Genomic DNA, 16,882 nt, shown 5'->3' on the forward strand with positions numbered 1-16,882 from the left:
GTAGTGAGCGGCCTTCTAGAACTGCTGCTGTCCATGTACTGTAGGTCAATCTACAATGTTGTTGGGAAGGGAATTCCATGATTTTGACCTAGTGACAGTCGAGCACGAATGCTGAATATAGGATTAAAGACAGGATTCTTGGCAGTGTGGAGGAACAGAGGGCTCTGGGTGTGCAAGTACATAGGTTCCTCAAAGTTGCCACCAAAGTGGATAGGGTTGTTAAGAATGCACATGGTGTTTTGGCTTTCATCAACAGGGGGATAGAGTTTAAGAGCCGTAAGACTTTGCTGCAGCTCTACAAATCCCTGGTGGGGCCACACTTGGAATATTGTGTCCAGTTGTGGTCGCCCTACTATAGGAAAGATACAGAGACTTTGGAGAGGTTGCAAAGAAGGTTTACCAGGATGCTGCTTGGACTGGAGGGCTTGCCTTATGAAGAAAGGTTGAATAGGCTCAGACTTTTCTCTCTGGAGAGAAGGAGGAAGAGAGGAGGTGTACAAAATAATGAGAGGAATAGATAGAGTCAATAGCAGAGACTTTTCCCCAGGGCAGGATTCACTGGTACGAGAAGTCATAGTTTGAAGATATTAGGAGGAAGGTATAAAGGAGACAACAGAAGTAGGTTTTTTACACAGAGAGTTGTGAATGCATGGAATGCGTCACCAGCGGTGGTGGTGGAAGCAGAGTCATTGGGGACATTTAAGCGACTGCTGGACCTGCACATGGATAGCAGTGAGTTGAGGGGTGCATAGGTGGTTACTATATTTTACATTAGGATTAAATCCTGGCACAACATCGTGGACCAAAGGGCCTGTTCTGTGGTGTACTTTTCTATGTTCTATGTTCTGTGAAGGGAAGCAAAATGTTTCCAAGTCAGGGATGATGGATGGCTTGAAGGGAACTTATAGGTGGCGGTATTCCCATGTATGTATTGCCCTTGCCCTTCTAGATGGAATTGGTCATGGTTTGGAAGGTGTTGTCTAACGATCTTTGGCAAATTTCTGCAGTGCATCTTGGAAATATTACACACTGCTGTGACCGAGCATCAATGGTGGAGTGACTGAATATGGTGTCAATAAAGCAGGCTGCTTTGTCCTGGATAGTGTCAAGCTCCTTGAATGTTGGGAGTGATATTTTGGGTGTATACTTTGGATGAAGCAAGTTTTGAGAAGATTTGTAGCTCAGGTTGAGGTTCTGGATGTAGGTTGGCTCGCTGAGCTGGAAGGTTCATTTCCAGACATTTTGTCACCCTACTAGGTAACAGCTTCAGTGGGCCTCTGGGTGAAGCACTGTTGATAATTCCTGCTTTCTATTTATATGTTTGGGTTTCTTTGGGTTGGTGATGTCATTTCCTGTTCTTTTTCTCAGTGGGTGGAAGATGGGGTCTAGCTCAATGTGTTTGTTGATAGAGTTTCGGTTGGAATGCCATGCTTCTAAGAATTCTCATGTGTGTCTCTGTTTGGTGTGTCCTAGGATGGATGTGTTGTTCCAGTCGAAGTGGTGTCCTTCCTCATCTGTATGGAAGGATACTAGTGAGAGAGGGTCATATCGTTTTGTGGCTAGTTGATGTTCATATATCCGAGTGGCTAGTTTTCTGCCTGTTTGTCCAGTGTAGTGTTTGTTACAGTCCTTGCATGGTATTTTGTAAATAACATCAGTTTTGCTTGTTGTCTGTATAGGGTCTTTCAAGTTCATTAGCTGTTGTTTTAGTGTGTTGGTGGGTTTGTGGGCTACCATGATGCCAAGGGGTCTGAGTAGTCTGTCAGTCATTTCCAAGATGCCTTTCATGTAGGGGAGAGCGGCTAAGGTTTCCGGACACGTTTTGTCGGCTTGTTTGGGTTTGTTGCTGAGAAATCTGTGGACTGTGTTCATTCAGTACCCGTTCTTTTTTAATACATTGTATAGGTGATTTTTCTCTGCTCTACGTAGTTCCTCTGTGCTGCAGTGTGTGGTGGCTCATTGGAATAATCTTCTGATGCAGCTTCATTTTTGAATGTTCACATCACATTGAACATCCACAAACAAAGCTGCATCAGAACATTATTCCAATGAGCCACCACACACTGTAGCACAGAGGAACTACGTAGAGTAGAGGAAAATCCCCTATACAGTGTATTCAAAAAGAACGGGTACCCAATGAACACAGTCCGCAGATTTCTCAGCAACAAACCCAAACAAGCAGACAAAACGTGTCTGGAAACCTTAGCCACTCTCCCCTACATCAAAGTCATCTTGGAAATGACTGACAGACTACTCAGACCCCTTGGCATCATGGCAGCCAACAAACCCACCAACACACTAAAACAACAGCTAATGAATTTGAAAGACCCTATACAGACAACAAGCAAAACTGATGTTATTTACAAAATACCATGCAAGGACTGTAACAAACACTACATTGGACAAACAGGCAGAAAACTAGCCAACAGGATACGTGAACATCAACTAGCCACAAAACGATATGACCCTCTCTCACTAGTATCCTTGCATACAGATGAGGAAGGACACCATTTTGACTGGGAGAACACATCCATTCCATGGCAAGCCAAACAGAAACACACACGAGAATTCCTAGAGGCATTGCATTCCAATTGGAACTCTATCAACAAACACATCATGTTAGACCCCATCTACCATCCCCTGAGAGAATGAACAGGAAATGACATCACCCACAGGAAATAATGTCACCACAGGAAATGACATCACCAACCCAAAGAAACCCAAACATCTAAGTAGAAAGCAGGAATGATCCTTCCAGCTCAGTGAGCAAACCTACATCCAGAACTTTGGATGAAGTTAGAAGCTGAAATATTCTGTAAAAACATTTTAAATTTTTACAAATTAATCAATTAACTGTACTCCACAATTTCTTTTTCAGTGGCTGTTCTATTGTTTATTATATTAAAAACACAGTTGCCCCTGTTTGAGCAAGTGTAACATTTTGATGAGTTTCTGAGAGTGATGTAGGTGCAGGAAAGTTAAAATACTTGATTTTAATCATTGGAGGAGCTAAGGTGCAACCTGTATTGGAACCCTGAATGATAGACTACAATTTTGTGCATGCCTGATATGCTGAGCGGTAATGTTCACTTTTAATTGCTCCCACAAAGTCTGGCTGGACTTGTTGATTATTCTTTCAGTTGTTCACATAGAGAGTCCATTTATAGCTATACAATAACCACAGCTGGCAATATTGAGGTTTGATCCAAGGCAAACACAAGCTGCAATATTCTAAGGAATGTTAATAATAACTTGGATAATTTGTGCTTAGCTATTTATCGGAATCATATTTCCATCTTGTGTTGATCAAGTGTGGAAATACGTTATGCCAGTTGATTGTTGATCCTAGTAACTTGTTTTGGCTGTGTGAGAATTATCCCTATCTTAGTTTCATATTAGGTAAATGCAAAGTTATGAATGAGCTATCACATGCCATCAAATTGAAAAGGATTTCCATTTATTATTCATTTTTGCTCCTGTGAAATATTGTAAGTCATGATTAGTAAACATTTATTTGACTTCATGATTTGTTTTTAGCTCAACAAGATGCTGGAGGATCACAGAGAGATATCCAATTGTCAGGGAATACAAAACAACTGTTGGAAAGAAATGGCAGATAAATACCAATGCCAGATAGCCGATTTGAAGAAAACCATACAGAAACTCCAGGAGGAAAAAGTCAGTGCATTGTAAGTAATGTAAGCTCCGTTGAGAGTTGAACAGAAATACAAAAATGGCAACCATCCATGCTTATCCAGAGTCAAAAAGCTTTTTTCTTTACAAATTAAGATGTGAACTAAACTCCTAACAGTATCTTACTAAGAAAATAGTTGAGATGTGTAATTACTTGACTGTGATCGAACATTCTCCTGTGGTTCTCCGTCACTTAGACACAGCAGAAGCCTGCTGTTCCTATGAAATGGACTGAGTCAGTTAGCAAAACTGTGATATGGAGCAATCTTCTGTTGTTTACTAAATAATCCCCTTCACACTATTCCCCCTGTCTAGTCTATTATCTTTCAACATGGATTCTGTGCTTCCTATCCCCATCTATTTTACATACAGCATATTAATCACTTATTGGCAAGCAAAGAAACAAAGAATTATGGATGTCAGCTTGACATTTTTTATCTTTGTCAGAAGGTTATGCACTCACACACGATGCCAAGAGTAACATGTTTTTTATCTGTTAAAATACAAGTCGTTCTTTAATTGTGGAATCTTTATCCTTTGAATCCATTTCCATTATCAAAACAAAAACCTGTTTATTCTACTGAATGATTTGGAAATGCTTAAAACTTATGCTTGCATGTAGATAAATTACTCAACTTACTCCAATCTTTGCAATTTTCCTACAAACAGCAGACACAGTAATGACTGCTATAACACACTTCAGTTGGTAGCCACTGAGATGTTGTGGTAACATCATTGAACTAGAGGACCAAGTGAATGCTTTGAGGTCATTAGTTCAAATACCACCACAGCAACTGGTGAAATTTAGTTTCAATTCCTAAATCTGGAATTAAAAGGTAGTCTGAGTAACAGTGAAAATGTCTGTGTCTATCGCTTGTCATAAAGACCGATCTGGTTTGTGAAGTAACTCCACAGAGGCTGGTATCCCATCACCAAGTCACCCTTTATTTACAGTTGGAAAATCCTTGACACTGATCCAGCTCCCTGAGAGCCAGCTCTCAATGTCAGTATGTCTGACATTCCTGTTTTTATCTGTCAGCCAGGGATCTCTGATTGGGGTTGTTAATTTGGTCTAATTAAGGAACTCATATTCTGTGAGGTCCAACTGGCTGACCTCTTTACAATCACTACATCCCTTCCTCTCTGAGTCCAAGGACATAGGCCAGTTCTTTTTCTAGTAGCTCCTCCTGGGGTGTTTTAGCACCGGGTCAGGTTCCTCTGATTCTGCCTCAGATACGACCAGCATGTAATGCACAGTAGCTCGTCTTTTGCACCTGGAGCATTTTGAAAGAAATTCATTCTCTTCTTCAGGCAACAAAGGCATTGAGGCAGTGACATATTATGTTGTTCTCGAGTGGGAGAACCTACAGGTTCCGCCAGCCTTTCTGACTGTTTCGAGGAGCCAGGCATATTTTGCATGAATTGCAAAACCTGTGCACATACCTCCCCCCTCACATTCATCCAAGGCTCCAAAAGAGCCTTCCACATCCATCAAAGTTTCACTTGCACTTCCTCACATGTAATTTACTGTATCCATTGCTCCTGATGCAGTCTCCTCGACAATGTGTCTACTCGCAGAACGCTTCAGAGAACATCTCTGGGACACCTGCACCAACTGGCCCCAGAGCCGAACACGCCCAACTTCCTCTCCCACTCCACCAAGGACATGCAGTTCCTGGGCCACCTCCATTACCACTCCCTTATCACTTGCACCTGGAAGAAGAATGCCTCGTCTTCCGCCTCGGGACCCTCCAACCCCATGGCATCAATGTGGATTTCACCAGTTTCCTCATTCACTCCCCCACCTCATCCCAGTTCTAACCTTCTAGCTCAGCATGCCCTCATGACCTGTCCTACCTGTCCATCTTCCTTCCCACCTATCTGCTCCACCCTCCACTCCGACCTATCACCATTACCCCCACCTCCATCCATTTATCACACTTTCAGCTTCCTTCCCCCCAGCCCCATTCCCCTCCCATTTATATAGTGAAGCTGTAGGCTGTTTCTTTAAGGAGGAGACAGTGATGACTGCAGATGCTGGAGATCAGAGTTGAGAAGTGTGGTGCTGGAAAAGCACAGCAGGTCAGGCAGCATCTAAGGAGCAAGAGATTCAACGTTTCAGGCATAAACCCTTCATCAGGCTTCTTTCAGTGTGTCTTCAAAGTTTGGAATGCTCATTCTGCCAGACCATTTGATCTTGGATTGTATGGAGCTGTCCTTATGTGTCAAATGCCATTTGACTTTAGGAAATACTCAAAATCCTTGCTGGTAAACAATGTTCCATTACCTGTGATTAACACTTCCAGAAGTTGTGTATTCCAAAAGATGCATACAGTTTTTCAATTGTCATCCCCATGTTTTATGAGTGGGCACCAACAATGACTAAGAACATTGAGCTCATGATAGGACCCACACAGTTGATGTGTAACCAAGCCCAGGGTTTAACCTGGCATTCCCATAAATGTGGGGGAGTAGCTGCCTGTAATTTTTGTCTTTGTTAGCATTCTGGGTATTGCCCCTCCGATGCAGCTATGTCTGCAGCCAATCCTGGCCACCAGACATAACTTCTCTCCAACATCTTTGTTTTGGAAATCCCAAATGATCCTGGTGGAGTTCAGCCAGTATTTAGCAGCGACCTCTGCTCTGGACAATCACTCTTGCTCCCCACAATAATAGACCGTCCTCGACTGTGACCTGGTCTCCCTGGGTCCAAAAAGGTTTCAGTTCTAGTTGTGATGGTCCTTTGGTTTCCCCCATCACTGCCAGCTGTTTCAGGTTTGCCAGTGCTGAATCTTCCTGTGTTCAATGTCTGATAATGTCAGCTGTGGCTGGAAGTAAGTCCAGAAAATTTAAAACCACTTTGTGGCGGTAACATCAGTGGTGTATCTGCCACGCAGAGGCAAATTAATGCATCCGCATTTGCTACTTGGCCTCCCGCATGATGTTCTGATTTGTAATTATATGCACTTAGTATTAGAGCCCACTATTAAATTTGGCCTAAAGATGTTGGCGGTACTGCCTTGTCCTCTTTAAGTAGACCTAGCCAGATTTATGACCTGTTATTATTAGAAATTTATGTGTGTAAAGATATTGGTGGAACTTCCTACTCCAAATATCACCGCTAAACCTTCCTTCTCTATCTGGGTGTATTTACGCTCTGCATTAGCTAAAGTCCTGAAAGCATACGCTATTGGGGGTTCCTCTCCATTAGGTTATCTATGTACTAATGCTACCCGAATGCTGTACTGGAAGGCATCGCATGTTTATATTAGATGTCACTTGGGACCAAATTGTGCCAACACCTTGATGATGATAGCTGTTTCTTCACTTCCATAGAAGCTATGGTTTGGCTATGTGACCATTTCTAACATTGACCCTTTTTCAAGATGCAAAGGTGCCAGGGTGGAGGTCAGGTTAAGTATGAACTTTCATAATAATTCACCAGGCCATGGAAAGACCTAAGCTCTGGTACAGAAGTGGGAGCCAGGACACCTTTGATTTTGCCCTCACTTTACCTTCCAATGGATGCAACCCAGTCTTATCAACTCTGTAGCCCAAGTGGGTCACTTGGCGTGTCTGGAACACACATTTCTATCTTTTAAAGCGTAGGCCCACCCAAGAGTAATGTCTAATGACGATATACAAGTTCTCTAAATGCTCTTATTGTCTTCCAATATATTAGTATGTAATCTATATAAATGGTAACCTGGTGTAGACCTTGTAAAATGTTCTCTATCGTCCACTGAAAAACTGCACCTGCTGATGATACCCTAAATGGCTGTCTTGTATATTGATACAAACCCTTGTGCGTATTAATTGTAGAATAGCTCTGGGAATACACATCTAACCACATTGGCAAGTATGCATGAATCATGTCCAGCTTTGTGAAGGGCAGCCCCCTGCCAGCTTTATGTATAATTTGAGGGATTGGGTATTTATGCAATTGTGAAAATGGTTTGCTGCTTGTTTAAAATCCCCATAAAGGCAATCCAACTGTCGGACATCACAATTGGTATGACTGGTGCTGCCCATTCTACCAGCTGGATAGATATAATGATTTCTTCGCTTTCCAGCCTTCTGATTTCTGCCTCTCCTTTTACCCATATAGTAAATGGCACTGGGCGGGCCTTGCAAAATTGTGGAATTGCTGCCTGGTCAACATGCAAGATGGCCTTCGCTGCTTTGATAGTCGTTAGACCTCCCTGAAAAACTTTTGGGTATTTCATTCAGACTTCACTCAGGCAGCCATTTCTAATGGAAAAATGTTGAACCAATCTTGGTGAATATTTCTCAATCATTTTTGCCCCATCCAGCTTGGACCCAAGCCTTTTACTATAATCAGTAGTAACTGTACTGGCTGTTTCTCCTAAGAGACCGGAACTGAAGTTGTACCCTTAATCTGTAAATGTTCTCTGATATAGGTGCTCAGTCTAGCCGAGGTCTTGCATAAATTTAAGGATTGGCGTACAGAGCAAATTTTGTTAAAGACTGATTCTGCAATCATTGAAACTTCCACACTAGCATCGACCTCCATTAGAACTAGCTGACCATTTAATCAAATATTTGTTCTGATTGGTTCTGATTTGGATGTTGCTAAGCAATTTTAACCAGATGTAGGTGGACATTCCAGGGTGTGAACTCTTCTGGATACTGGCCTAGGAGTTTTTTACTCAATTTAGATCAAGTGGGACTTTTTGCTGTCTCGTTTCTGCATACCGGCAGCAACAACAAGGGCTTGCTGATCCAGATCGTAAAGAAAATTTTCACTGTTTGGGAAGGTTTGGCTTTGTTTTGAGATTTTGCTGTGGGCTGATCTAGAGTCCCTCTGCTCAGGATATGTCCTGAGTAAGGCTACGCTCACACGGCATACCCTGCAATTCATATGCTCCAGTTTTGTATTTTCCATTGAGATAGTGAGTTGTAATGCATATTTGAAGTCTAGTTGGGCTTCAGCTAGTAGGGGCTTTTGCATAGTTATATCATTAATCGCACATACCAATCGGTCTCTCAGCTTCTCAGTAGGGGCTAAGCTAACGTCACATGCTTTGTCTTAATCTCGTCGAAAGTCCTGATACTGATTCCCCGGTTCTTAAATTGGCAAGTAAAACAATAGCATCTCAGAATTAGAGGAGGCTTGGGCTCATAAAATTCCTTAACTAAATCCATCAACTCTTGAAAGCTTTTAGTATCTGGTGCTAGGGAAAATTAAGCTCCTCAAAACCAAAAACGTTGCGGGACCACAAGCTGTCAGGAGAATTACTTGTTGCTTTTTATCTGCCTGAATGTTATTTGCCTGGAAAAAGTAACACTTTCTTTACACATACAGGGGCCCCAGTCTTCAACAGCAGGTTCAAGTGAGTCTAGCTTTCGAAATAACAACATGATACCAGAAATGCTTACCCCAAATCAAAAATAACTATTGTGAGCGAATTTCCTCAGGAGCATGCTTTTCTGTCATCATCATTGAAATAACTCCAGAGGCCAGTATTTTGACACCAAGTCACCCTTTATTTACATGTGAAAAGTCCTTGACACTGATCCAGCTTTCTCAGAGCCAGCTTTCAGAATGTCAGGATGTCTGATACTTCTGTTTTTATCTGTCAGTCATGGCCCCCTAATTGAACCAGATTAACAACCCCAATCAGGAAACTCGTATTCTATAGGGTCTACCTGGCTGACCTTGTTATAATCACTACAGTTCATTAATGTTCTGTGGAGAAATAAATCTTCCCATCATTTCCTGGTCTGGCCTACATGTGATTCCAGATCCACAGCAGTGGATTCTATTGAGAGGGTAGAAATGACTTCAGTCAAAAGGTGGTGAACCTGTGGTATTTTATACCATTGAAGACTCTGAAAGCCAAATCACTAACTATTGCTGTTCCTTCAGTACTGCTTGGTCAAATTCCTGGAGCTCTCCCTGAAGTGGCATTCTGAGTCTATCTGGACCAAATGAACTGCAGCACTTCAAGAAGGCAGCTCACCACGACCTTCTTGAGGGCAATTAGGGATGGGCAATAGATGCTGGCCCAGCCAACAATGCCCACATCATGTGAACAAATTTAGAAAAGAAATAGATTTCTGGAGGTTACTAAGTAAAGGAGAGAGTGGGAGTATGATATTGAAATAGGGAATCAGCCTTGATTGTGTTGTATGGATCTTGATTAAATGGACCAATGGGCTGAGGAGTGGCAGATGGAGTTTAATTTAGAAAAATGTGAGGTGCTGCATTTTGGGAAAGCAGGACGTATACATTTAATGGTAAGGTCCTAGGGAGTGCAGGTTCATAGCTCCTTGAAAGTAGAGTCGCAGGTAGACAGAATAGTGAAGAAGATGTTTGGTATGTTTTCCTTTTTTGGTCAGAGTATTGATTACAGGAGTTGCAGCTATACAGGACATTGGTTAGGCCACTTTTGGAAGATTGGAAGGATGTTGTGAAACTTGAAAGGGTTCAGAAAAAATTTACAAGGATGTTGCCAGAGTTGAAGGATTTGAGCTCTATGGAGAGGTTGAATAGGCTGGGGCTGTTTTCCCTGGAGCATCAGAGGCTGAGGGGTGACCTTGTAGAGGTTTATAAAATCATGAGGGGCATGGATAGGATAAATAGACAAAGTCTTTTCAGTGGGGTGGAGGAGTCCAAACTTAGAGGGCATAAGTTTAGGGTGAGAGGGGTAAGATATAAAAGGGACCTAAGAGGCAACTTTTTCATGTAGAGGGTGGTATGTGTATGGAATGAGTTGCCAGAGGAAGTGGTGAAGTCTAGTACAATTGCAACATTTAAAGGACATCTGGATGGGTATATGAATAGGAAGGGTTTAGAGGGATATGGGCCGGGTGCTGGCAGGTGAGACTAGATTGGGTTGGGATATTTGGTCGACATGGACGAATTGGATCAAAGGGTCTGTTTCCGTGCTGTACATCTCTATGACTCTATGACAAAGCGGGCTGGATGAGATGAATGACCTACTCTCACTCCTATTTTATACGTCTCCAATGTGTTTGCCTCTTAGTTTCCTCCTTTTGAAATGACTGATCAAGGAGCTGAATTTAAGAACGATTAGGGATGGCCAACAGATGCCAATGACTACCATATCCAATATAAACAAAAGAGGCCTGCACTTCAGCCCCTACTCTGTTCCCAAAGTTACTAATTGCCTACTCAGCCTGCTCGCTGCCTATTTAGTAGCCCATCTCTGTGGACTTTGCCTACATCACACCTCAAATGCTGGGAAATGGGCCTAATGTAAATTTCCTGATCCTGGAGGGAAAGTCTACCCTAAGGTTCAGCCAGCTTTCCTGCGTCTGATCCCTGGTACTGCCAGGAAAAGCACAGAGATGGGAGAAAACTGGAGGAACTAAACAAAACTGTAGCTCATCTCTTGCCACTGTCAGAGGAATATTAAATCAATACAAAGGAAATGTTGTGGATGTACAACTGAAACATAAACAGAACATGCCGGATATACTTCGAAGCTTAGATATCAGTTCTGGAAAGAAAGAAAATTATTTTTCATCAGAGCTGGAAAATGTTATTACAGTTTTGGCAAGTTTGAAGTAAGAGCAAAGAAGAAGGAAGGAGTAAAAAAGAGCAAAAGGATAGGTCTGTGAAATTCTGGAAGGCAGGAGTGACAAAATGACAAAAGGGAGGGATGATAGTGTGAGATGAAAGGGATGGTAAATGGGCAAATAAAGGAACAAGTGGTGCAATGCCCTCCCCCATGGTGAGTTTGATGAAGAGGAGACATTTACCAACCTCCCACCTCCTCCCTGATTTAAGTCTGTGGTGCGAAAGCCCACAAAGACCATCCTACCCTGCTGTGGAGATCATGACAAGAAAACCTTGTCAAAGTTCCTTGCAGGCTTCAGGGAGTGAGGCAGGCGTCTCTTTCAAAGACACTCATTGCTTTAACAAGTGGGTCCTGCATTAGGAAGTAAGGGAATCCTGCCGAGAGTCATCCCCTCTGCTCTAGCTAGTGGCCTCACATCCTGTGACCCTGCCCTCCCCAAATCCTGATTCAGCTATGGCCTGGGTGTCATAGCAACAACAGCCACTGCCTCCACATTGGTGGCATCATTCAATAAAACAGCAGTCCTCTGACTGGCTGACAGCTTTTGGCTGGCAGGACTTCCAATCTCAGCACATACCCCCAACCCCATGATCCTTGATCCATGGAAAAGCCACATCACTAGTTGGCAAGTGAAACAAGAGGAAGAAGAGAGAAAAAGCGCAGGTCTTGCCGGCTTTCCCTCAATAGCATGGGATACTAGTCAAAATGGGTCTAGAGGAGGAGTGAATGGCAACAAGAGAATTATTACCAGTTCTTCCTATCAGAAAGAAAATGGGAGCAGAGGCTGTGATGTGAAATTGTAGAAATATGTTTTGTTTTCAGAAGATAAAGTAGTGCCTAAAAAAATGAGGTGCTGTTCCTGAAACACCTTTTGAACTTCATTAAATTATTATAGAAGGCTTAGGCTGTTATACTGACTATTTTTCTAAAACATTCTGCTCCTCAGCAACCAGATGACCGATCCTTCCAACAAAAATCTAGAATTTATGCAGCAGCAACTCAACACAGTGCTAAAGGAAAACCAGCAGCTGAATGAAGACAATCTTATTTTGCGGCAGCAATTGTGCAGCGACCAGCATGGCAGTCAGAATATGAACCAGGAGATTTGTAAATTACGGCAACAGCTTAATGCCAGCCAGCAGGAGTCCAAACTACTCGCACAGGAAAATTATACCATTCGGCAACAGCTGGGCTGCAGCCAGCAGGAGAACCAGCGCCTGAACCAAGAAGTGTCCAACATACAGAAACAGCTGACTGACCTAGTTCATTCTAAAGAACAAGTGGAAGACAACATTACTCAGGTAGGTTGCATTGCAAATATCCTGCTGTACCTGTGGAGCCAAAGGTCCTGAGGACGTTCCAAATATTCAGACCATGATTTTGGACTGACACTTATAATGGCAAAAGTTAGGTTTAGAGGGTAGTGAACAGGCAGGAAAGACACCCAAAGGTACCAATAAAGCAGATCAGACCTTTATTAAACATATTTTAGGTTTGGTATCAGAGCTGCACACAAGAGCCAATGGCTCAGCAGTTAGTACTGCTGCCTCACAGCACCAGGGTCCCATGTTCGAGTCCAGCATCGGTTGACTGTCTGTGTGGAGTTTGCACATTTTCTCCATGTCTGTGTGGGGTTGCTGCAGTTTCCTCCCACAGTCCAAAGATGTGCAGGTCAGGTGAATTGGCCATGCTAAATTGCCCGTTAGTGTTAGGAGGGAAATAGTTCTGGGTGGGTTACTCTTCGGAGGGTTGATGTGGACTGGTTGGGCTGAAGGGCCTGTTTTCAAACTGTAAGTAGTAAAAAAAATAGTTTTGAAACATAAATGCAATGAGTTTTTTTCACCTGTTGGTGATTTAGAACCTCCTAACCCATCACCACTATCACAAAGTGCCAAACATAGTTATCTCCAAGAGGAATGCATCAATCTAGCTCCCCTTGATACTTAAAAGCAGTGCTTGTCAGTTCCCACAGAACCAACATCTTGTGTACAGTATCAGAAACTTAAATAGAGTCATTGCACAAATAGCATTTGTACAAGAGCAGATTGGAGGCTGGGTTTTCTACAGAGTAATTCACCTCCTGACTCCTCAACGCTTTTCCATCTTCAGCAAAGGAATAGTCAAGGGGCATCACCTAGCCACTGCTTATTGTAAAATTATACAATACAGTCCTCTTTCAGTACTAGAATGGAACATAAGCATAGATTTTGACTCAAATCTCAATCTTCTAACCCAGAAGCAAGAGTGCTCCATTGCTTCTAAAACATGATACTTCTACTAGTGCCACTCAGCTCCTGACCTCCTTACAACCATGATCCAAACATGGACAAAAGAGCTAAACTCCAGAGGTAAGAGTAGAGTGACTGCTCTTGATATCAAGACTGGATTTAATAAGTACAGTTTGAAAGAGCCCAAGCAAAACTGAAGTCAGTAGGAATCAGATTTGGGTTGGAGGAGGGAGAGACTCTGCATTGATTGGAATCATATCTAACAGAAATAAAATGATGGTGCTCATTCAACGTCAGTCATCTCAGTATCAGAAATTAATTCTGCAGGCATGTGTCTTAGATCCAATCATCTTCAGATGCTTCATCAATGACTTTCTCTCCATCTTAAGGTCAGAAGTGAGGATGTTGCTAATGATTGCATAAGAATTACCACCTGTACTCCTCAGACACTAAAGCAGTCTGTGTCCATTGATATTTTCTAATCAATCTATTCACAGATGTCATTACACACCTCTGTGTCACAAGAGCATTAATCTGTGTCTGTATGCAACAAAACCTGAATAGGTCCAGATATGGGCTGTTAAGTTACATTCATATCACAGTTGGCTGGTGTGGCATACTGTTTTGTCCCAAGATCTGAGCCAGGAGGCCCAGGTTTGACTTCCTGTCACTCCCAAAGTGTGTCATACATTACTAAACAGATTGATTTAGTAAAAATTTCATACCATAGAAGTAAAAGACAATGACCATTCCTAACAACAAAGAACCTTGCACAATCAGTGTTGCTGGGTGAAAATGCTGGAATTCCTTTCCTAACTGCATTGTGGGTGAACCTACACGACATGGATTGCACAAGTTCAAGAAGGCAGCTCAGCATTATCTTCTTAAAAGTACTTAGTGCGCGATAGCTGCGGGCCTAGCCAATGATACCCACATCCCATAAATTCTTTATTTTAAAATACAGCATTCCCATGTTACAGCAGTAGTATCAAGGAAACATTCAAACCTAAAATGAGGACTATCTGACTATCTGTTCTGCTCGCAACAAAAAATGTGTGTAACTCACTTATTGATTGTTTTCCTTTAGGTGCAGCTGCAAGCTCTGAAGCTGGAAATTAGCCAGTTACAGAATTCACTCGAATTAGAACAGAAAAATTCTTACCAGCATAAACAAGCTCTAGAATTGCAGTTGGAGGAAGCAAACAACAGGGCTAAGGTACTTGAGCAAAGGAGAATAATCCAAATATTGCTCCTGTTAGCTCCTTTTGATGCTTTACAGTGGTTAAATGTTGTGATTAAATATTTTAGTAAGCCACAATAGCCTAAGCTGTGAGATATCTAATATCAAGCAGTATAATGGTGCTGTGTATGTGCTATTGATGAACTTGATCAGGAGATGAGAGAATTAAAGAGTAAAAAATCTATTCCTGAGATGCTGCCTGGCCTGCTGTGCTTTGACCAGCAACACATTTTCAGATGAGAGAATTAATTTGAGTCTGCTTTACATTCTGTCCATAATTACTGTGATTTTCATTGGAAAATGTGATACTTTCGACCATTAAATATCTTGTGAAGTTAATTACAGCATTCCTAATGTGTAAATGTAAATAGTGAGGTGTCTGTGGAACTGTCCAGTAGCAGAATAAGATGCATTTTGACTGACATTTATGTTTGTACCCCTGCACTACTCAGTTCTTACCACATGATGGCAACTGGTGATATATAATGAACTCAATTTGTTGAGCTGCATATTTCTCAGCTGCTGTTGATCTTGGTTATTGGGAAGTGCCTTTTTTGATAAGACAACTATAAACTATTATCAATCCTGTTCACCGCAAATGTAAGGATTGTACTCCAAACTTTTCCTTTCTGTGCTTTACTGCTACACTGTTTTCAGACAGATTTAGTGGAAAATAAAATCGGAATCTCAAAAGGTAATCACTGGGCCACACACTTCTGGGCTAGAAATGGTCAATCAGATGTCCAAGAGATGAGGAGCTTATGTTCTCCACAACACAGAATGAATCATTACTTAACTGCACTTTATAAATGCAGCTTGTCCTTGCTGTTTGCTTTAAAACATAAAATGTTTTATTATTAGCAGTAATAATCTTTAATCATTTTTCATGGTTAATGTTGGCCTTTTTACTTTTGTTATTTGCTCCAAGATTTTGTGGTGTATTTATAGAGTTAAAGAGATATACAGCATAGAAACAGACCCTTCGGTCTAACTCGTCCATGCTGACCAGATATCCTAAATTAATCTAGTCCAACTTGCCAGCACTGGGCCCATAACCTGCTAAAACCTTCCTGTTCAAACATCTAGCCAGAAGCCTCCGCCACTTACTCTGGCAGCTCATTCCATACACACACCACCCTCTGCATGGAAAGGTTGCCCCTTAGGTCCCTTTTAAATCTATCCCCTCACACCCTCTAAACTTATGCTGTCTAGTTCTGGACTCCCCCAACCCAGGGAAAAGACTTTGTTTATTTACCCTACCTCTGCCCCTCATGATTTGATAAACCTCTAAGTTCACTCTTCAGCCTCTGACACTCCAGAGAAAACAGCCCTAGCCTATTCAGACCCTGCCTATAGCTCAAATCCTCCAACCCTGACAACAACCTTGTAAATCTTTCCTGAACCCTTTCAAATTTTACAACATCTTTCCTATAGGAGGGAGACCAAAACTGCACACAATATTCCAAATGTGGTCTAACCAATGCCCTCTACAGCTGCAACATGATCTCCCAACTCCTATAGTCAAGATTAGAGTGGTGCTGGAAAAGCACAGCAGGTCAGGCAGCATCTGAGGACCAGGAAAAATCGACATTTTGGGTAAAAGCCCTTCATCAGGAATGAGGCTGCTAGCCTCTGTGGCGGAGACATAAGTGGGAGGGGGGGGTGGGGAGAAGGTAGCTGAGAGTGCAGTAGGTGGATGGAGGTGGGAGTGAAGGTGATAGGTCGGAGAGGAGGGTGGAGCAGATAGGTGGGAAAGAAAATTGACAGGTATGACAGGTCATGAGGACAGTGCTGAGCTAGAAGGTTGGAACTGGGGTAAGGTGGGGGGAGGGGAAATGAGGAAACTGATGAAGTCCACATTGATGCCATGGGTTGAACTGTCCCGAGGGGGAAGATCAGATGTTCTTCCTCGAGTCATCAGATGGTGAGGGAGTGGCTGTGGAGGAGGCCCAGGACCTGCATGTCCTACGCAGAGTGGGTGGGGTAGTTGAAATGTTTGACCACAGGATGGTGAGGTTGATTGGTGCGGGTGTCCCGGAGATGTTCTCTGAAGCACTCTGTAAGAAGGCATCTGGTTTCCCCAATGTAGAGGAGACCGCATCAGGAGCAATGGATACAATAAATGCCATGTGCACTTCCACACGTCATTTATT

At 42.5% G+C, this 16,882-nt stretch overlaps 1 protein-coding gene across 5 annotated transcripts in view; it reads left to right on the forward strand.

Annotated features, from left to right (window-relative positions):
- ccdc30 (coiled-coil domain containing 30) overlaps nucleotides 1-16,882 on the forward strand; it is a 156,511-nt gene that overhangs the window by 92,237 nt on the left and 47,392 nt on the right. For all 5 annotated transcript variants that reach the window (XM_060852015.1, XM_060852018.1, XM_060852019.1 and 2 more), the window contains 3 exons: nucleotides 3,538-3,689; nucleotides 12,208-12,562; nucleotides 14,577-14,705. In XM_060852015.1, coding sequence (XP_060707998.1) covers nucleotides 3,538-3,689; nucleotides 12,208-12,562; nucleotides 14,577-14,705 — 636 coding nt within the window. The remainder of the gene's footprint in view (nucleotides 1-3,537; nucleotides 3,690-12,207; nucleotides 12,563-14,576; nucleotides 14,706-16,882) is intronic.

Source organism: Hemiscyllium ocellatum, chromosome 37 (genome assembly GCF_020745735.1).
Source record: "Hemiscyllium ocellatum isolate sHemOce1 chromosome 37, sHemOce1.pat.X.cur, whole genome shotgun sequence".
NCBI lineage: Eukaryota > Metazoa > Chordata > Chondrichthyes > Orectolobiformes > Hemiscylliidae > Hemiscyllium > Hemiscyllium ocellatum.